The 21,952-nt window shown below is 35.2% G+C and overlaps 1 protein-coding gene and 1 pseudogene across 2 annotated transcripts in view; both read left to right on the top strand.

The window, feature by feature from the left end:
• CCT6B (chaperonin containing TCP1 subunit 6B) overlaps positions 1 to 21,514 on the top strand; it is a gene marked incomplete at its 5' end in the record, with an annotated part of 32,990 nt that extends 11,476 nt beyond the window's left edge. The window contains 10 exons of the mRNA XM_081027428.1: positions 785 to 888; positions 5,447 to 5,557; positions 5,701 to 5,860; positions 7,382 to 7,464; positions 7,816 to 7,912; positions 8,196 to 8,343; positions 16,994 to 17,127; positions 18,540 to 18,642; positions 19,977 to 20,049; positions 21,001 to 21,514. Of these exons, the coding sequence (XP_080883554.1) occupies positions 785 to 888; positions 5,447 to 5,557; positions 5,701 to 5,860; positions 7,382 to 7,464; positions 7,816 to 7,912; positions 8,196 to 8,343; positions 16,994 to 17,127; positions 18,540 to 18,642; positions 19,977 to 20,049; positions 21,001 to 21,073 (1,086 nt within the window). The 3' untranslated portion in view covers positions 21,074 to 21,514. The remainder of the gene's footprint in view (positions 1 to 784; positions 889 to 5,446; positions 5,558 to 5,700; positions 5,861 to 7,381; positions 7,465 to 7,815; positions 7,913 to 8,195; positions 8,344 to 16,993; positions 17,128 to 18,539; positions 18,643 to 19,976; positions 20,050 to 21,000) is intronic.
• Positions 2,375 to 2,645, top strand: LOC308488315 (LYR motif-containing protein 4-like; annotated as a pseudogene). The gene has a single exon. The product of its transcript is annotated as an LYR motif-containing protein 4-like (transcript).
• Positions 21,515 to 21,952: the final 438 nt, after the last annotated feature.

The following is a 21,952-nucleotide window of genomic DNA, read 5'->3' as shown; positions in this document are numbered from 1 at the left end:
TGAATACAAGTCATATATATACATTTTTTTGGCACCCTCGGGTTGTTTTTTGCTTTATTTATATTTTAGGATGGTTATACTGAAGCACTTAATTTCTATAGTTATTTTTATATTATTTTCTGAGCTAAGCAATAGGGTGTATTGTTCTATGCTTCCCAAATTGCATATCCCTGGGGATATTTGGCGGAATAAATGAGACATAGCTTTTTGGAATGTCAATTTTACTTTACAATTTGGGAAAAAGCATTATTTTCACGTTAAAACAAACATGTATATATAATGGCATGACATGGAAACTTTTCATGATAAAACACAAGACTTAAAAATTTCTTGTTGTTGCAGCCAGCAAATTTGAAATCTTCCCCTAGGTTATATTTCCTTCTTTTCCATTATTGTGTCCTTTGGTGGGAAAGTTTGAGTAGTGTTGGCATAGTAGAAAGAGCATTAGCTTGGCAGTTAAAGAGACCCGAATTCTAGTGCTAGGACTGCTACTACTGTTTAGACCTTGTTTTAATAAGATCATAACTTCTTAAAGTCTGGTCTTAGTTTCCTTATCCTTAAATTAAGGGTTGGGACATGATGATCTCTGAAATCCTGTTAGGCTCTAAAGTATCCATGGCATTCAGTATTATTAGTGTCCGGGACAAAGTGGCACTTTCTGGTCTTGCTCTATATTTTGGAGCCTGAAGCTCTTTATTTGCTTAGTCTGGTGGTAGATTATTTGGGCCAGTGGTTTCTTTTAGTAGGCCAAATAATTTACTGTTCTCATTCACTTCTCTTTCAGGCTGTGGTGGATTCTGTTTTGGCTATTAGAAGACCAGGTTATCCAATTGACCTCTTCATGGTAGAAATCGTGGACATGAAGCATAAATCAGAAACAGATACAAAGTAAATTATGTAAACTTTGACAATACACATATTCTAGAATATTTGCGTATTTTCAGATATTCTTTCATTAATTTCATTAGTTACTTTTATTCAACATCAATCCATTCATTCAACGTATATTAATTGGATACTTAACAGAGCGAGTCACTCTTAGGTGTTAGGAATGAAAAGTAAACAAAACAGCTTCTTTCTCTAAGAAGCTTACATTTCTAGTTGAAGGAGATAGTAAACAAGTGATAAATGTTATAAAGAGGCTAGAGTGTGAGCATTTGTGTGATTTTAAAGTGCCAGGGAAAGTCACTGTGATAAGAAATGAGGGGACTAGCCATTTGGAAACCTGGAATAGTGTTCTAGGCAGAGGGAGTGACAGTTGAAAAGGCCCTGAGGCAGTGTTCCCTTGTGCCTGGAAGAAAGTCGGAAGAAAAAGGAGTAGGAGATGAGGCCAGAGAGGTAAGAGGGACCCTACAGTTGACATTGAGTATGTGTGTACTCCGAGTACGCAGCATCTTGTTGATTTTGCCCTTAACTCATTGAAACTATTTTGGAAAATTCTAAACGTATATAAAACTAGAGAGAATAGAATAGTGAACTCTCACGTACCTGTCACTCATCTTTATCCATGATATGGCGAATCTTATTTCCCCTTATATACTCTTCTTTCTTACCCCGTGCCCCAAACCTGGGGCAATTTTGAAGCCAATATAGATAGATACCATATTTCATTTGTAATTACTTTCTTATTTATTTTTAATATACTCGTATGTGTGTGTAGTTTTACTTATTTATTTAAGTTCTGTTTGGTTCTTCTGGAATTTCTGTTTGGTTCTTTCTTCAATTTGCCATGTAACTACTTATGGTTTCCCATGCCCTGCACATCTTTCCAAACTTTTGTTTCTTTAAATATATAGTTCATGTCTGATAATTACAATATTTAAAGTTTGGCTTGTCTGTTTCTGATGTTTATTGTATTGTGCTGGTTCTCCCTCCTCATGCTTTGTTTCCTTATGTGCCATTTGTCATGTTTGAAAACAGTATTTGTAGAAATAATTTGAGTCCTAGGACGAAGGTGACTTTCTGCACAGAGGATTTGAATTTGCTACTGCAAGGAGCCCAGAGACTACTTTAAATTAAATTCACAGCTGGAGGCTTTTTGGGACTATCTAGTTGTGAATTCCACCTGCAGGTCCATGTGAGAGCTGCTTGCTTCTAGTTCATAATTCTGGTTTATACCCTGAGTACGTGGTCCATTGGGATTCCCACATAATGTGAGGAGGGCCTTCTAGAAGCCATGCGTGATGCTGGCCACTGTCAGCAGTGGCCCGAGGCACAGGCGACTGCTTACCTAGGCTGAGGCCCAGGCCTGCTAGCTCGACCGAACCCCACTGCATTTTATTTTGTTCGTGGTTTTGGAATAGGCTGGAATTTTGTGGTTGGGTTAAACTCAAGACCTCCCTGAAGAGGACCCACTTACTTCTTTCTTCCCAAAATGGCAGCCTCCAGCTCTGCACACGTGTTAGATCTATACTGGGTGATGCTGAGAGGGCAAGCATGTATGCGCCTACAATTACAGAACTTTTGCTGTCAGGAGGATAAGAGATGCCTTCAGAGAAAATAAGAATGTAAAAGATCTGTACAAATTCAGACTAGTGAATAAAGCCAAAAGAGAGCTGGGAGTGATTCGTCAACCGGTCCACATTGACCAATTATATTTGACTGACAGGCTTATGATTGAGACTCAAGAGAAGCCCAAGACCTAAGGACAACACCACCAGCAACCATGGATCACCTTCATCCATTCTGTGCTTGGGATGGGATGGGGGCTCCCAACAGACCATGAGTAGCCTCTGGCATCAGCGTAAAGTAATAGTCTCTTGCTTTGCCTGTCCTGTAGGATCTCATAAATTGAGTGAGGTTTCCATTCTTCTGCAGCCTTACTGCAAAAAATTGGTTCAAATGTTAGAATGAAGAGCTGGAGCTCACTCAAAAGAACGCTGTGTATTACTGCGTTTCCTCTCTACCCTGCCCCGCTTTAGTAGCTCGTTACCACTTGTATAGAGCATCTCCAGACTTGGTTTCTTGGTCCTTGACAGTAAACAATTATCTCTCTTAAAAAGAAAAAAGGGCTTTCTGTTAGACTCTCTACCTTGGATGAGCCCTGTGTGTCTCCCTTTCATTGTGAGGTCATTGAAACCAAAGTTCAGATTTGCCTGAATTGTCAAATGATTTTATAATAATGGTGCCTGTACTTCTGTACTTACCTGTCAGAGATCTTGTTTTCAGTTTTGAAAAGAAAATTATTTTGTAGCTCTGAACTATTTTATAGCTCTCCAATGTTTTTAAGGTTTTGTTTGTTTGTTTTTTAGCCCAGCATTGTTTTTGGCAGTAGGGTTCATCCAGATTAGCCTTCCATTGCTGAAGGCAACAAGTTCTTGATTTATATTTCAAAAAGTTCTCTGTGATTGTTGTGTGGAGAATATACTGTGGAGTAGGGTGGGAGGTGCAAGGGCAAAAGTAGGAGATCAGTTAGGAATCTATTGTGATACAGATGAGAAATGAAAATGGTTTAGATCAGGGTATACTTAGAAAGAAGGAACAATAGGATTTGTTCATGGTTTGACATAGAATGTGACAGAAACAGAGGAGTGTAAGATGTCTCTTGGGTTTTTGCATGAGCAGCTGGAAAAGTGGAGGTGCCATTTTCTGGGATGGAGAAGACAGGGAGAAGCAGGTTTGGGACAATAAATCAAGAGTTCATTTTGGGGAATGTCGTATTTTAGATCCCTGCTGGGTCCATGTGAAGATGGTGAATAGGGAGTTGGAGAGACGTGTCTCGAGTGCAGAATAGCGGTCTGGACCGGAAGTGCATATGTGGGATTCATCAGTGGTGTGGATGACTTAAAACTATGAGACTTAATGAGGTCATCTGGAAGGTGAATACAGATGGAGAAAAGAGGAAGTTAAGCATGAGAACATTGGGAAACTCCAACGTTTGGAACTGATAAGAGAAAAAGCATTCAGCTAAGGAGACTGAGAAGGGTTGTCAGCGAGATAGGAGGAAAGCCAAGAGAGAGGTGTATCCCAGAAATTAAAGAAGAATGTGTTTCAAGAAAGAGAGAATAATGAGCTATGTTATATGCTGCTGAAAGTTGGAGGAAGTTGTTGTGAATTGAGAAATAACCATTAGATTTGGAAAACATTTACATTTGTAGTAGTTTTACTGAAAGCTGATTTAGTAAAGGGGTGGGCATGAAAGTCCAGTTGAAGATGGGCTTAGGAAAGAAGGATGCAAATGTAGACAACTTAGAGAAGTTTAGCTCTAAAGGAGAGCAGAGAAATGGAGCGATAGCTATTAGAGAAGGGAATATGGGAATGAGATTGAAGGAGAAGAATTCTTTGTTTTGAAGATGGGAATTATTATGGCCAGTTTGTATCCCGATACGGATGCTTCTGTAGACAGAAAGAATTGATGTGGTGGAGTAAAGGGCAATCAATGCAGCAGCAGAGGGGAAATGAAATATACCGTGATACGCAAGTGGAAGGGTTAACCTTGGTAGAGGTAGTGATGGGATAGCTTTTCTTTCTTCTCAAAGAAGCAAGGTCATTTGCTGAGAGTGAGTTGGGGGAATAGTGAAGGAGACTTGAATGAAGAATATTTAAAAATTAGTTTGTTTCTTCCTAAACAAAGTATCTTCACATTAAGTTAGGAGTTGGAATAATTTGGTTAGGTTAAAATTTTGAAAACTTCCTTTTAATTATATTTAACTATTCAAAAGTTATTTATTTGAATGTATAATAAATATTGATTATAGAAGATTTATAAGTAGAAATTCCATTCCCTAATTGGGCATGTGAATTTTAGAGAGTTATAAAAATATTTATTCTTAAAAGAACACTTTGAAAACAGGAAAAAACCCTCCCCTCCCCCCCATCATCTATATACCTAGCTACCCAAGCATAACCCTACTCTTAGTTTCCCTGCATTATATTTTTCTTTTCAATGCCAAGGTGCTTATTTTTTAAAAGAATAGGTTTAGTCCTGTTTTATCTGCAATTGGTCATTCTGTGCTTATCAGCTACCCCTGTAAATATTTTTCCAAGTTATTACATAGTTCTCATGACTATGAAATAGTTAGGTCATTATTTACTGAACAATGCCCTATTGTTGAACATTTAGGTTAACAATTTTTAGTTGTTCCATATAATTATTTTGAACAAATGTTCCTAAAAACATTTGTGCCTACCTTTCATTACTGATCTGCTGTGTCATATGTTTGAGCAACATAATTTAGAGAATAATTCTGGGTTGACTTTTTATTGTGACTTAACAATCACGGTGTGTTAGAGTAGATTTTCCTTTCTAATTTTGCTAATTATGTGTTAGGATTAAAGTTGGTGCTTGGAAACAGTGTATGTATGTCCTGATAGTTCTGTTGCAACTTTAAGAATACAATTAGAATTTTATACCAAATTTTATAGTAGAAATTTAGAGTAGATACTCAAAGTATACCAAAATTTAGAGTAGATAGTCAAAGGAGGAAACACTGCATATTTTTAATAGGTTGATCAGAGGATTAGTTCTGGATCATGGCGCGCGTCATCCTGGTATGAAGAAGCGAGTAGAAGATGCATTTATCCTTACTTGCAATGTATCACTAGAATATGAAAAAACGTATGTATGTCACTTTTGAAATTGTTTTTTCTAAAAGTGGTTTTTAACCTCTTCCTTTCTTCCCAAACATTTAGTGTAAACACTTTCTACCTTTTCCTCTACCCCCCTGGCCTTCACTAGCTTCTTTTTATTAAATTTTTTAGAGAGGTGAGCTCTGGTTTCTTTTATAAGACTGAAGAAGAAAAAGAGAACTTGGTAAAAGCTGAAAGAAAATTTATTGAGGATAGAGTACAAAAAATAATAGATCTGAAAGGCAAAGTCTGTGCTCTGTCCAACAAAGGATTTGTTGTCATTAATCAAAAGGTGAGAAAGAAAGTTTATATTTTAACTATTTGTAAATGTGCTTTAGTGTTTCTCAAAGTGTGGTTTGTGAACCCGTAGGAGTCTCAAAGATCATTTTGCTGAGGTCAAAACTATTTTCATAATGATAATAATGCCTTGTATATTGTATTGACATTCGCAATGATGTGTAAAAGCAATGGTAGGCAAAATTCCTGATGCCTTAGTACAAATCAAAACAGTAGCACCAAACTGTACTAGTAGTCATCGTATTCTTGATTGCCAAACCTCCACATACTGGTAGTTAAAAAAAAGACACTTTCATTTAAGAATGCCTTGATGAAGTGGTAAAACGGTTAATTTTATTTAATTTTGAACCTTAAATATGCATGCTTTTATAATTATGTGTGACGAAATGTGAAGTATGCAGAAAACACTTCTGTGGCATATCAAAATATGGTTGTCTTGAAGGAAAGTGCTTATGTAATTGAGTTGCAAGCTAAACTAGCCACTTTTTTCATGGAATGACATTTTTACTTGAAAGAGTGACTGACAGACAAGGTATCTTTATTAAGACATGGATATTTAGTAGGTTTTTCTCAAAAATGAATGCAGCAATCTTATCACTTGAAGGAAAACAACTGACAGTATTTGTTGCCAGTGATAACATTTAAGCCTTCAAACAAAAATTAGAATTTTGGCTAACTTGTGTCTGCCACTGTGAGCTTGACAGTTTTCCCATATTTAAAGTACTTTTCTGATAATATTAATGATGATATTAGCAAAGGTGATATTTCTGATATTATATAACCATGAAATATGTCGACGTTTGAAATCTCTGCCTAATTTAGTGAATCAGTTGTTCTTTAAATGACTGAAAAATGCATGATTTAATAATATCACAAATGATTTTAATAAAATCATTTAATAAAATAAAATGTGGGTCAATAATCAATTCAAAGTACAAGATAGACAAATGGATTTTAATGTGGGAGAGTATGGAAAGTTTGTTGATATGGTTCTATATTTCACATTGAAACTAACCACTTGTTTAGTTTTGGTATAGTATCAAAGAAGAATATCCACATTCATCTGAAAAGGCTATTAAAATATTCCTCCCTTTACCAATACATAGCTTTATGAGGCCAGATTTTCTTCTTAACCAAAACAACGTATTGCATCAAACTGAATGCAGAAGCAGCTATGAGAATCTAGCTGTCTTAAGACAGACATTAAAAAGATGTGCAAAAATGTAAAACAATTTCACTACTCTCACTATATGTTTTCTTTGTTTAGGAAACTATAATAAATTTTGATTAAAAATGTTATTTATGTTAACATAAAATGGGTTTATTATATTAAATGGGTTAAATATATATTTTAAAAGTTTCTCAATTTTAATTTATCATATGATAAATATTATAGCTACAGCTCACAAACAAAAGCTCTTTGGGTTCTTAATTTGTAAGAGTTTGAAACAGTGCTGAGATCAAAGAACTACTGTCTTAAAACATGCTCATAACTTTGGTGCTAATTTGGTTGTAGGGAATTGATCCATTTTCCTTAGATGCGCTTGCAAAACATGGCATAGTAGCTCTTCGCAGAGCAAAAAGAAGAAATATGGAAAGGTAAGTGTGCAGATAATTATGTATCCTAAGTTTATTAACAGATTAAATTGAAATTATCCCATGTGTATTCCTTTTAGCTTATATGTAAACATTGTTGAGTAAAATAGTAGGATACAAATTCCAAATTTTGTTTTTAATTTCAGTAAATAATGGAACTCAAAAATCAAGAGTGTTAACCTACTTCAGAACTTTGTTGAAATACAAGGAAGGTTTTCATCTTTTTAAAACAAATTTTAAAAACAATGCAGTACAATAACATTGCAGCCTTCTGTGTTAGATATCTTTTTACCTTTAAGAAATTAGTCTTTGTTTTCCAGAACCAAAGCTATATTGACATATATGTAATTTCAGACTCTCTCTTGCTTGTGGTGGAATGGCTGTGAATTCTCTTGAAGACCTCAGTGTAGATTGCTTGGGACATGCTGGTCTTGTACATGAGTGTACATTAGTGAGTATTTCTGGGGGCAATAGTTATAAAGTGAACACTTAAGCATTTATTTTAGTACTAAAGCAGGTTTTACATTTTGAGGTCTTAGTAACCCGCAGGATACCTTTTTCAATTTATTTATCTAAATGTCAGTTAAGAGTTCCACTATAACTTAACTACTTTTAATACATATTTAGTTATGTGTGAGAAGAAAAATTCACATGAAGATTGGATTCTAATATTATAAACTAATTTCATAATGACATTACATATTAAAGTTATATGTTCTTTTATTATCCTTTAGGGTGAAAAAAAATTCACTTTTATTGAGAACTGTGTTAACCCTCTGTCTGTCAGCTTGTTGGTTAAGGGACCAAATAACCACACTCTCACACAAGTCAAGGATGCTGTAAGGGATGGACTTCGGGCTGTCAAAAATGCCATCGAAGATGGTAAGCTCTTTTTTGTGATGGATATGAACCTCTTGTATTTTTAAAGTGGTAATAAATCTGTCATGGTATGTGTAATATTTTAAATGATATGAATGATGACTATTGTCATTTCACTTTGGACAATTTTTAGTTTGGATTGTGAAGGTTTTTCCTTTGGAATAGTTTTTTTTTTTTTTTAAGTATTGACTTTTGGAATTCTTTTTTTCTCAATAATTGATTAATTTTTCAATTACAGTTGACATATGATATATTAGTTTCAGGTGTACAACATAGTGATTAGATAGTTATATAACTTATGAAATGTTCACCCTGATAAACCTAGTACCCATCTGATGCCATACATAAGTTATTACAGTATTATTGACTATATTCTTTATGTAATACTTTATATCCCCATGATTATTTTGTAACTACGAATTTATACTTCTTAAATCCTTCCTCTTTTCATCCACCCTCTCAACTTCCCTCCTATCTGGCAATCATCAAAATGTTTTCTGTATCTATGAGTTTGTCTCTGTTTTGTTTATTATGTTCTTTAGATTCCACATATAAGTGAAATCATAGGGCATTTGTCTTTCTCTGTCAGACTTATTCCACTTAGTTCAATACCCTCCAGGTCCATTCATGTTGTTGCAGATGGCAAAGTTCCATTCTTTTTTATGGCTGAGTACTATTCCGTTATGTATATGTACCACCTCTTTATCCATGTATCCATTGGTGGACACCCAGTTGCCTCCATATCTTGACTAGTGTAAATAATGCTGCAATGAACATATGGATGCACATAATAATTAAAATGCCAAAGGTTAAAGACAAAGAAGGAATCTTAAAAGCTGCCAGAGAAAAGCAATTAGTTATCTACAAGGGAGCTCTGGTAAGACTGTCTGCTGATTTCTCAACAGAAACTTTGCAGGATTGGCATGAAATATTCAAAGCAATGAAAAGAAAAGTAAGGACCTACAACCAAGGTTACTCTAACCAGTAAAGCTATCATTTAGAATCAAAGGAGAGATAAAGAGCTTTCTAAACAAGAAAAAGCTAAAGGAGTTCATCATCACCAAACCAGTATTACAAGGAATGTTAGAGGGACTTCTTTAATTTAAAAAGAAGAAAAAAGAAAAAATACGAATAATAAAATGGCAATAACTACACATCTATCAACAATTACTTTCAATGTTAAATGGATTAAATGCTCCATTCGAAAGATAGGATGGCTGAATGGATAAGAAAACAAGACTGTTACATATGTTGCCTACAAGTGATTCACTTCAGATCGAAAGACACACACAGACTGAAAGTAAAGAGATGGAAAAAGATATTTTATGAAAATGGAAACAAAAAGAAAAAGTTAGGGTAGTAATACTTATACCAGACAAAATAGACTTAAAAAAAAAAAAGGCTATAACGAGACAAAGAAGGACCCAGTAATCCCACTTCAGGGTATTTAGCTGAAGAAATGTTCTTAATAGTATGCTGCCCTTGAAGTATTCTTAAATAGTATGCTGCCCTTTTAATTATCTTCTGTTTATGAAATGAAAAAGCACCTAATTTAATGCTATAATACCATTTTTTATTTTTTAAGCCATGAAAAAGCTTTTCCAGCTTAGAACTCATTCCATTACCTTAGGTGCAGTGCAATTTTAAGAAAGATTAGGAAAGTATATTAGCATTTATTATTTACTAATAACAGGCTTCTTTCTAAAAGGAGTTATAGATAATTCAATAAAAATACAAATTATTAAAATAATAAGCACATGAAAAGATGCTTAACATCATTAGTCATTAGGGAGATGAAAAGCAAAACCACAAAGAGATACCATTTCACATTCAGATGGCTATAGTCAAAAGCTGGACAATAATAAACATTGGCAAAGATGTGGAGAAATTGGAACCCTCATACGCACTGTTGGAAAACAGGCAGTTCCTCAAGAAGTTAAACAGTTACTGTATGACCCAGCAAATCAACTCTTAGGTTCAAACAAGAGAGTTGGAAACATGTCCACACAAAAAAACTTGTACACGAATGTTCATAACAGCATTATTTATGATAGTCAAACAGTGGGATCAGTCCAAATGTCCCTTAGCTAATGAATGGGTAAACTAAATGTGGTATAATACTCTATACAATGGAGTAATATTTAGCCACAGAAAGGAATAGATACTGATATATGGTACAACACAGATGATCTTGAAAACATTATGCTAAGTAAAAGAATCTGAGCATAAAAGGCTATGTATTATGTAATTCCATTTATATGAAATATTCAGGAAAGGCAAAACCATACAGACAGAAAGTAGATTAGTGGTTGCCAAGGGCTGGGGGAGGGGAAAATAGGGAATGATTGCTAATGGGTACAGGGCTTTTTTTTTTAATGTTCTGGAATTAAGTAGGGGTGATGGTTGCACAACCATGTGACTATACTAAAAAGTACTGAAAAGATACTTTCAAAAGCTGGATTTTATGGTATGTGAATTATAATCTCAAAAAATAGAGTAGTAAATTTTATAAACAATAGGTCAGATTTATCTAATAAACAAAAACAGATGTGAAATAATGGTAAATTAAAAGCTGAAATGGAAAATTAGAACCTAGGAAAAAAGAATATAAATACTGTATAGAAAACATAATAGTCGCTATAAATATTTAAGCTGCCAGAATATATGAAGAGATACAATCAATTATGTAGGTTTTATTATTGAAAAGGAGAAAACACATCATCCTAAGTTGAAAAAATATGGGGCTTTCTGTAAGGGTCACTGCCTCTTTTCTGTAGTCACTTTTGATAAAAGCTAACAGCATTTTTTTTCAACAAGGTAATTATGTATGATTTAGGCATGTAGTTTTTGGCCGTTCAACCTGATTCTTAGAGTTTAGAATACATTGAAAAAGGAACTGACTACTTTTTTTTTAAGTCCCTTTAACCACTTCGCTTTTTAAAAAATGATTTTATTGAGGTATAATAGACATATAATGAACTACCCATATTTATCCATCACTTCAAAAAGTTACCTCATTGTCCCCTCCCTCTCCTTGTGTCACCCCGTCCTCAGGCAACCACCAGTCTGCTTTCTGTTGCTATAGATTAGTTTACATTTTCTAGAGTTTTATATGAATGGAATAATGTAGTATGTACTGTTTTTTTGTTTGGCTTTTACTCAGAAAAAATGAGTAAATTAATTGATGTTATATTTGTCAGTAGTTCATTCTGTTTTGTTTTTGTTCTTTTTTAAAGATTTTATGGGGGAAAGGGAACAGGACTTTATTGGGGAACAGTGTGTACTTGCAGGACTTTTTTCCAAGTCAAGTTTGTTGTCCTTTCGATCTTAGTTGTGGATGGTGCTGTTCAGCTTCAAGTTGTTGTCCTTTCAGTCTTAGTTGCAGAGGGCACAGCTCAGCTCCAGGTCCAGTTGCCGTTTTTTAGTTGCAGGGGGCGCAGCCCACCATCCCTTGCGGGACTCGAGGAATTGAACCGGCAACCTTGTGGTTGAGAGGACGCGCTCCAACCAACTGAGCCATCGGAGAGGCAGCTCAGGCAGCTCAGCTCAAGGTGCCGTGTTCAATCATAGTTGCAGGGGGTGGAGCCCACCATCCCTTGTGGGACTGGAGGAATTGAACTGGCAGCCTTGTGTTTGAGGGCCCACTGGCCCATGTGGGAATCGAACCGGCAGCCTTCGGAGTTAGGAGTATGGAGCTCTAACCGCCTGAGCCACCGGGCTGGCACGTTCATTCTGTTTTATTGCTAAACAGTATTTCATTGTACACTTGTTTATCCATTCACCTGTCGATGGACATTTGGTTATTTACAGTTGTTGGCTATTACAAATAAAGCTGCATATGGACATGTGCTCTTATTTCTCTTGGGTAAATGCCTAGGAATGCAATGGCTATGGAAGGTATATGCTTGACTTTTTAGAAACTGCCAAACTATTTGCCAAGTACCATTTTACATTCCCACCAGCAGTGTATGAGCGTTCCAGTTGTTTTTCATCCCCACCCATACTTGTATGTTTACTCATTTTAATTTTAGCCATTCTAAAATTCAAAAACCCAAACTGTGGTTTTAATTGACATTTTTCTAACGTTCATTGGTGTTGAGCATCTTTCCATGTGCTTGTTTGCTATTCACATACCTTTGGTGAGGTTTCTGTTCAAACGTGTTACCCTTTAAAAAAACTGAGTTGTTTTCTTGTTGAGTTTGAGAGTTATTTTTATATTCTGTATACAAATACTTTTTTCAGATACATGATCCGCAAATATTTTCTCCTCCTCGGTAGCTTGTTCTGTTATTCTTTTAGCAATGTCTTTCAAAGAGAAATTCTTAATTTTGATTAGGTCCAATTTATCAATTTTTTCTTTCCTGGATTATGCTTTTCATGTGGTAGCTAAGAAATATTTACCTAGGTCAGGGTTCGCAAAGATTTTCTTCTATATTTTGTTTTAGAAATGTTACAGTCTTAGGTTTTACATTTAGGTCTATGATTCATTTCAAGTTAACTATTGTATACGGTCCAAAGTATGGATCTAAGTTTGTGGGGTTTTTTTTTTTTTGCATGTAGGTATCAAATTGTTCCATCTCTGTTTGTTAAAAAAACTATCCTTTGACCACTAAGTTGCCTTTGCATCTTTGTTGAAGATCAGTTATTCATATTTGTGTGGTTCTGTTTCTGGGTTCTTTATTCTCTTCCATTGATCTGTTTGTCTACTCGTGTCTCAATGTTAATATCACTATCTTGATTACTGTAACTTTATAGGTCTTGAAATCAATAATGTTAATCCTTCCATTTTGTTCTTTTAAATCCTTTGCATTTCCATATGAATTTTATAATCATCTTGCCAATTTCTACCAAAAATACTGCTGGGATTTTGATTGGAATTTCACTGAATTTTTAGATCAGTTTGGAAATAATTGATATCTTAGCAGTATTGAGTCATGGTACTATTTCCCCAAAAATAAGACCTAGCCGGACAATCAGCTCTAATGCGTCTTTTGGAGCAAAAATTAATATAAGACCCGGTCTTATTTTACTATAAGACCAGATATAATACTAATGTAATGTAATGTAAATACCCAGTCTTATTTTACTATAAGACTGGGTCTTATATAGTATATAATACAGTATAGTATAATATAATATAACATAATACTGGGTCTTATATTAATTTTTGCTCCAAGAGACACATTAGAGCTGATTGTCCAACTAGGTCTTATTTTTGGGGAAACACGGTATATCCCTATTTATTTGGGCCTTCTTGAATCTATATCAGCAATATTTTGTAATTTTTAATATGTGGGTCTTGCACTTTTTTTCCAGATTTATCCTATATATTTTATGTATTTTGATCCTATTGTGAATAGTATTTTTAAAATTTCAATTTCTGATTGTTAGCTTTTAACATATAGAAATACAGTTGATTTTTGTTTATTGATCTTGAATTCTGTAACCTTGCTACACTCACTTATTCTATGAGCTTTCTTATAGATTTCATTTAAATGTCTATACAAATGATCATGTTCTTTGCTAATAAAGACAGTTATACTTCTTCCTTTCCAATATGGATATATTTTTTTAAACGTTTATTTATTTTAAGTGTGTTTTTCCAGGACCCCTCAGCTCCAAGTCAAGCAGTTGTTTCAATCCAGTTGTGGAGGGCAGAGCTCACAGTGGCCCATGCAGGGATCAAACCAGCAACTTATTGTTAAGAGCACCGTGCTCTAACCAACTGAGCTAACTGGCCACCCCTGGATATTTTTTAAAATTTCTTTTTCTCCCCTACTTCATGGGCTGGCACCTTTAATACAGTGTTGAATAGAAGTGGTAAGAGTAGACATCCTTTTCTTGTACAGTATTTGTCTTTTTATGACTGGCTTATTTCACTTAGCGTAATGTCTTCAAGGTTCATCCGTGTTGTATTGTGTGTCAGAATTTCCTTCCTTTTTATGGCTGAATAATACTCCATTGTATGAATATACCACATTTTATTTATCCATTTTTTCATTGATGATAAACTAGGGTTGCTTTACCTTTTGGCTATTGTGAATAATGCTCCCATGTATATTATCCTTTTTATATATTGTTGGACTTGATTTTCTAAAATTCTGTTTAGAATTTTTACATCTATATTCATAAGTGGTATTGGTCTGTATATTTTTTTCTTGTAATGCCTTTATTTTTTTGTTAGAGTAATGCTGGCCTCATAGAATAATTGGAAAGTATTCTCTCCTCTTTAATTTTCTGAAAGCGTTGCATTCTTGTGTAGAATTGGTATGATTTCTTCCGTAAATGTTTGGTAAAATTCACCAGTAAAGCTGTCTGGAACTGGAGTTTTCTTCATGGGAAGATTTCAAACTACAAATGGAATCTCTTTAATAGATACAGGGCTATTCAGGTTATCTATTTTTTTTTTTTTGAGTGGGCTTTAGTAGATTGTGTCTTTCAATAAATTTGTTCACTTCATCTAAATTAACTCCTGCCTATGAGTAGTGGATGAAAAAGGCACCACATATTAAACCTGACAAGCTCAGGGGAGGCCAACATGGCAGGCCCTACAAACTCAGAGACCGAAATTAACCACATAGGATGGTTTCAACCTAAAACTTCCTAACTAAAAGCAGGTCATGGCAGGTAGTCACATCATTGGCTTGCAGCTTCCTTGACAAAGGTCAATCTTTACTATAAGTGAGCCTGTTTATTGTCTTTTTGCATCTAAGATAACATACCCTTGGAATGTCAGAGTAATCCATTTTTCTGAACCCCACCAGAGCACAAGACCATGGAACCCCTCATTGTTATCTTGTTCCCTGAATACCATCTCCATGTGCTGTAAATGTTAATTATTAACTATTTTGTATCCACAAATGTTAAAGAAGTACGTGTCTTTCCATTTTACTTTTTATCCAGTCCCAGAGATTTCCCTGCTTTTGTTATTCCCACCTCCTTAATCTACCACCAATGGATTTCATGTATTAGGTTGGTGCAAAAATTATTGCAGTTTTTGCAATTATTTTTAATCTTTTAAACCACAGTTACTTTTGCATCAACATAATAATTCTCCTTATATTTCCTCCTTTAATTCTAATGTATAAAATTAACTGTAAAACTGCCAGTCTCTGGAGCATTTTCTTAATCCATTGAGATTTTGCTTCCCTGGCAATTGTCAGTTTGGCTCAAATAAACTCATTAAAATTCTCTATGGGCTTGGACTTTGAGAGAGTTAAATTTGGTTTGTTGACTATTTTTGGTGAATAAAGTTTTGCTGGAAAAGAACTATATCCATTCATTTATATGTTGTCTGTGGCTATTTTTGTGCTATGACGGCAGAATTGAATAACAGAAGAGGTGGTATGGCCCATAGAGCCTAAAATATTTATTATCTGTCCTTTTATAGAAAGTTTGCCAACACCTGATCTAAGTTTTCAAATTTAATGGCATAAAGTTAAGATTATTCCCTTATCCTTTTAATATCTGTAGAATCTCTAATGACATTACCTGTCTCATTTCTGACATTGATCATTTTTATTTCATTGATTTCCACTCTGGTCTTTACTATTTTCTTTCTTCTGCTTATGTTAGGTTTCATTTGCTCTTCTTTTTCTAGTTTCTTAAGGTGGAAGCTGAGGTCATTGGTTTAAGACTCTTCTTATTTTGTAATATAGGTGTTTAGTGATATAAATTTCTCTTTAGGTACTGCTTTAGTGGCATCCCACAAATTTTGATAAGTTGTGTTTTCATAGGAGAATGAGATCAGGGTAGTTTTCAAAGCTCTGTTCTGTTTCTTAAGCTGGGTGGTAGGTACATGGGTACATTTATTTATACATTTATTCTTTATACCTTATACATACAAATGTTCTTTTGTATGTATTCAGTATTCAACAAGGGACTTTTTAAAAGTGTAAATGGGAAGTGAGGATGTGATCATTTTGTGGGTAGACAACTGTTTTGAGCTGTTTTGTTGTATAGTAAAGCAGAGAAAAGTGATACGGGATAAAAGGAGATAGCATTTTTGTGTTGTTTTGTTTTAAAGATGAGTGATTCCAAAGAAGTTTTCTGAAAAGAAGAGTCATAAGCTTTATTAAACTATACAAAGAGGTATCAAAGTCATATCTTGATGTGAAAATTGATGCGTTTGACCATACCCTTTTGCCTTTAGAATAATAAAAACAACTGCATTTTTTTCTCAGCAGTTTGAGTTTTGCTGCAGTAGAGGAAATAAATACTTCATTGTGTTCCAAGAATGCCATACCAAAAACTGGCCTAATTATCTTGCCCTAAAAAAATATCAAATCAGTTATTATATTTAGTTATCTGCTACTATAAATTATAAATAACTACCTTTTAAATGTAGTTATAAAGGAGTAAGATGAAGGTGGAAGAAATGTCTACTTTTATTTGCCAGGGGATAAGCATTGCCATAAGCTGTTTGTAACCAGTTGCCTGTACCGTGCTTCATTGTTGAATGGTGTATAACTTCAGGATGCTTCATGAGACATCTGAGTAATCACTGAGCTGTGCAACTTGCTTTATTTCTGTATATATTTAAATACATTTTAGATGTCGATAAGATAACAGAATACACTTGAATAGCTAGTTGCTGTTTTCTCTGGTTTTTCTGTGTGGCATGTCTTGCCAATCATTTTTTCCCCTCCACTAGGTTGTGTGGTTCCAGGAGCAGGGGCAGTTGAAGTGGCAATAGCTGAAGCTCTTGTTACGTACAAGCACAGCGTGCAAGGAAGAGCTCGTCTTGGAGTCCAAGCTTTTGCTGATGCCTTACTCATTATTCCTAAGGTACAACTATCCTACTGGCCAAAGAACAACTGATTAGATGTAAGGTGTTTAATTATAAGCTGCCCATATTACCTGACAAGTAGCCAAGTAAAAAGACGTATTTATTTGCATTTCCTCACATAGTGTTGTCTCAGGTATTTTAGAGCTAAAGCAGGAAAATGTTTGTGATAATAGCTCAGAATCCTTATAGGGGTTTAATGAAGTAGCCATATTAGCCCCTTGCTTTATTCTCTTGAGTTCTAAAAGTTGAAGTAACTCCAAAAATTTCCTTAAAAAATGCTTCATGATTGACTAATCATAACGATAAAGTTTAGAATTTAGGATTAAATTAGATTTTAGGGTAGACCTTTATTTTGTTGGTGGTATCCAAAGTATTATGACTTTACGCTGTGGAAAGGGAGAACTTCAGGCTGTTTAGCATTCCCAGATACTAGCTTGCTCTCCATTGTTGTTGTAATTCCTAGAAAAGCAGAGAAGCTAGATTTTTCCATGTATCAACAGAAGGACAGTACCATTCCTTTGCTTTTTCTTAATCTGGTTTTGAGCCACTTAAGAGCACAGAAAAACTGCTTCAGATATGCTATTACCATAAATTAAAACATTACTAACAATGCTAGCAAAGTCTCTTTGATAATTGCTTTAAAACTTATAACTTGTGGAGTCTTTGTGAATCAGAAATCTATTTTTTTCTTTCCCCAAAGCAGTGAAGTCAGTAAGTAATGATTCTATAGTTGACACAAACTGATAAACCCAGCATATATATATATATATATATATATATATATATATATATATGTATGTGTGTGTATTTTTATATATATGTATATATGTATATGTATATATATATATATATATATATATATATATATATATATATATATACATGGTAACTTTTACTCATCAGCTGTTGATTTGGGACCACTTGGGCATAAAGCTGGTCTGGAGAGCACGGATCTGAGTCCCTGTTGCCATAGGTCATGGCTCCTCCTGTTGATGCGGAGCGCAGATGCTGCTAATATGCAGGTTTCCTTTTGCAGGTACCCAGGAAAAACTGGGAGATGTGTGGCTAGAGGGACTAGAGGAAACAAGACTACCATTCTACTTCCTTCCATGTTTCTTGTCTTTAAAAATCTTCTGCAAGGAGAAGGAGGGTGGGGGTGGGGGAACTACTGTCCTCAGATGTACGTGTGATGTATGTAGATAAATTGTTTAAGTAAACATAAAAGATGCTAGATACACAAAATGATAATTTGGTTTAGATCGAGTGAAATTCTTCAAAAGGAGGTGATTACTATATGATGGATATGTTTTCACAGGACTAGAGAGCAGTGCTTTATTTTTTATATTTGATACTCAAATATATATGTGAAGGTATTCCACATGTGTATGTATTTTTCTTTTTACTTTTAAAGGTTCTTGCTCAGAATTCTGGTTATGACATGCAGGAAACACTAGTAAAAGTTCAGGCTGAGCATTCAGAATCAAAACAAATTGTCGGCATAGATTTGAATACAGGTAAGAAAATGAAGAAAATTAGTAGCTTAATTAAAAAAGAGGTTATGCTCCAGTGACCCAGCACTTACAGTAAAGGGGTGGAGGTTTGGGTGACGTTAATATTTAAATTGTGGGTACCTTTAGTTTGCTTTTGAACTTCTTAAAAGAAAGTATTCATTCATTTAAGAAATAGCCACCGAGTGCTCGTTATTTGACTTTTGGGATTCACACAGAACGAAACAGACAAAAGTCCCTCCCCTTGTGAGCTTATGTTGTATTGGGGAAGTATAGGCAGTAAGAAATAATCTTAGTAAATAAATTCCTTTAGCATTTTAAAAAGTAATAAATTCTATGAAAAAAATAAAAGAACAGTATCAGGATGATTGTGAATGCTAGCACAGGAGAGTGGGGAGGGGGTTTCACTGTAAAGAGGATGGCGGGGGAGGCCTCACTGAGACTATGTCTATTAAAAATATCAAAGGAAGTGAGGAAATTAGCCATGGGGGGAACTGGGGAAAGTATCCTAGGTAGAGGGAACGGCCAGTAGGAAAGCCAGTGTCTGATATTTTTGAGGAGGAGGAAAGAGGTGAGAGAGGTTATAGAAGGTCAGGTCATGCAGGGGCATATGTGCCAGTTTAAAGACTGATTTTCACTATAGTGGAATAAGGAACAGTTTTGAGCAGAGGTATGACATGGTCTATGTTTAAAAGAATCACTGGCTACTCTGTAGAAAGGAGCTAACTAAGCAACTGGAAGGTTGGAATTCCCGATAATTGCATTAGAGAAGACTGTCAGGGCAGAGCAGTTTGTGGTGGTGGGGAGATTTGGCAAAGTTAAGTTTGAAGTATCTGTAGACTTTCAGGTGAAATAGACAGTTGGATGTATCAGTTTGGAGCTCAAGAAAGAGGTCTTGTCTGGAGAGGAAAACTTCAGTCATCAGTGTGTGTATGGTTTAAATCCAGAAGACTGGATGAGATCACCTAAGAAAGAGTGTAGTGAGAGAAAAGAATCCAGGACTGAGCCTGTAGGTACTCCAGCAGTAAGAGCCCAGGGAGGAGGCGGAAGAACCAGCAAAGCAGACAGGAAAGGAGCCACTAGTGCAAAAGGAAAAACCAGGTGAGTGCGGTATCCTGGAAGACCAGTGAAGAAAGAGTGGTCAGGAGGGTGTGAACAACTGTGGTAAGTGCTACTGACAGATAGGCCTGAGAATCGGCCATTGGGTGTGACAACATGGAGGTCACTGATGACCGTGACAATGGTAGTTTTGGTGGTATATTAAATATTGTTAGAATATACAACCAACATTCACAGAATATATCGAGATTGTGGTATTAAAATTGTTTTTTACTTTGCAGGTGAGCCAATGGTAGCAGCAGATGCAGGAATTTGGGATAATTATTGTGTGAAAAAACAACTTCTTCACTCTTGGTAAGTTTGTATTGATAAAAAGACTTTGGGGGACATGATTGATAACATTAAAATTTTTCTATATTTTAAGGGAAGGGATTAGGAAGTACAAATTGGTACTCACAAAATAGTCATGGGGATGTGAAATACCATATGGAGAATATAGTCAATAATACTGTAAAAATTATGAATGATGTCAGATGGGTACTAGACTTATGGGGGGGTTACTTCTTAAATTATACAAGTACAAATGCCTAAATGCTGTGCTATACACCTGAAACTAACATAAATTAATACTGAATGTCAACTATAATTTATAGTGACCATGTGTAGTCACGGGATGTAACGTACAGCATAGGAAATCTAGTCAATGGTATTGTAATATCTATGTACGGTGGCAGATGGGTAATAGACTTCTTGGGGTTATCACCTTGTGAGGGGTGTAGATGTCTAATCATTACATTGTTTTGTACACCAGAAACAAATAAACTAGTAAGCAGTGAAAAAAATTTTTTTTCCTGTATTTTTTTTGCCATCCTATATTGGAAAAATGGTTAAGTGTAGGAAAAGGCATGTATCCAGTTATTAAGACTAGCTTCTGTCATTTTATAGTCCCTTTAACATTTTAGTTCTAGCAGTGTAAGTTGTAGGAAGTGTTAATCTTACTATTTATTTGAGGGGGCAGGGAAAGAAGGAACTTTACTGAAATAGTACCACATGCATTGTGGGAAAAATCAAATGATGTGCTGAAAATGAGGTCAGTTTTGCTTGAATATACAATCGGGCTTCCACTTTATCAGGAAAGGAATTGAAGTGATAATACAAGGGCAATGTTTGTACTTACAGTAGCTTTGTCTCATAAAACCTCACACCAACATCACTGAAGAACAAAGTACCTTTAATAGCTGAAGATTGCTCAGGGGAAAAGAGTGAGCTGGTCGGCTTTACTCACCCTGTCATCTTTTTCCTCAGCGCCGTGATTGCCACGAACCTTCTCCTAGTTGATGAAATCATGCGAGCCGGTATGTCTTCTCTCAAAGGGTGATTGAGTTCAAAATCAACTCTTCTAGAAGCTGAAATTTAGCACATTTTATATCCAACTACCATTGTATAGCTCGAACCATTCTTAATTTTTACACAATAAATGCAGTTTATATTTCCTGGCCTTAGCAGTCTCAAAAATATTTCATTACGATATAAAGAACACAAGAAATATTTTTGCAATGAATGGAAATATTTTTCCCTAAGAGTTCTAATTTCCCACCCTTTATTGTATGTGTGATATTGTGATATAATAAGCAATATATATTGGTCTTCATCCCCAGTTCTTGGCACAAGTACTTCTAAAATCTTTATAATTTCCTGAGTAACAGGTGATAGGAACATTTTTTGTTGTAATATTTTGTCTTAGTTCTCAGTTCCAGATATAAGTGTTTCTAAGACCTTTGTAAACTCTGTAATTAATAAAAATGTCTTTTTGTATGCTAATGAGGTGACTCTTGATGGGGCCTCTAGATAGCTTCAGGATGGGGGCTAAAACTTTCAGCCTCCCCACATTCCCCAACCCTGCAGGGAAGGGAGAGGGACTGGAGATTGAGTTACTAATCAATCTTGCCAATATGATGAAACCTCCTTAAAAATCCCCAAACTATGGCGTTCAGAGAACTTTCAGATTGGTGAACATATCCATGTGCCAGGAGGGTGGTGTACTCCAACTTGGGGACAGAAGTTCCTGTGCTCAGGACCCTTCTGGACCTCTTCCTATGTACCCCTTCATCTGGCTATTCACCTATATCTTTTATAATAAAGGATAAACTGATTAACATAAATTAAGTGTTTCCCTGAGTCCTGAGAGCTATTATAGCAAATTATCGAACATGAGGGAGGGGGTCATGGGAACCCCGATTTGTAGCCAAGTTGGAAA

Source organism: Rhinolophus hipposideros, assembly GCF_964194185.1.
Source record: "Rhinolophus hipposideros genome assembly, chromosome: 20".
In the NCBI taxonomy this organism is placed as follows: Eukaryota; Metazoa; Chordata; class Mammalia; order Chiroptera; family Rhinolophidae; genus Rhinolophus; species Rhinolophus hipposideros.
Note: the sequence above shows the minus strand (reverse complement) of the source record. Positions and strands in the feature narration are given on the sequence as shown.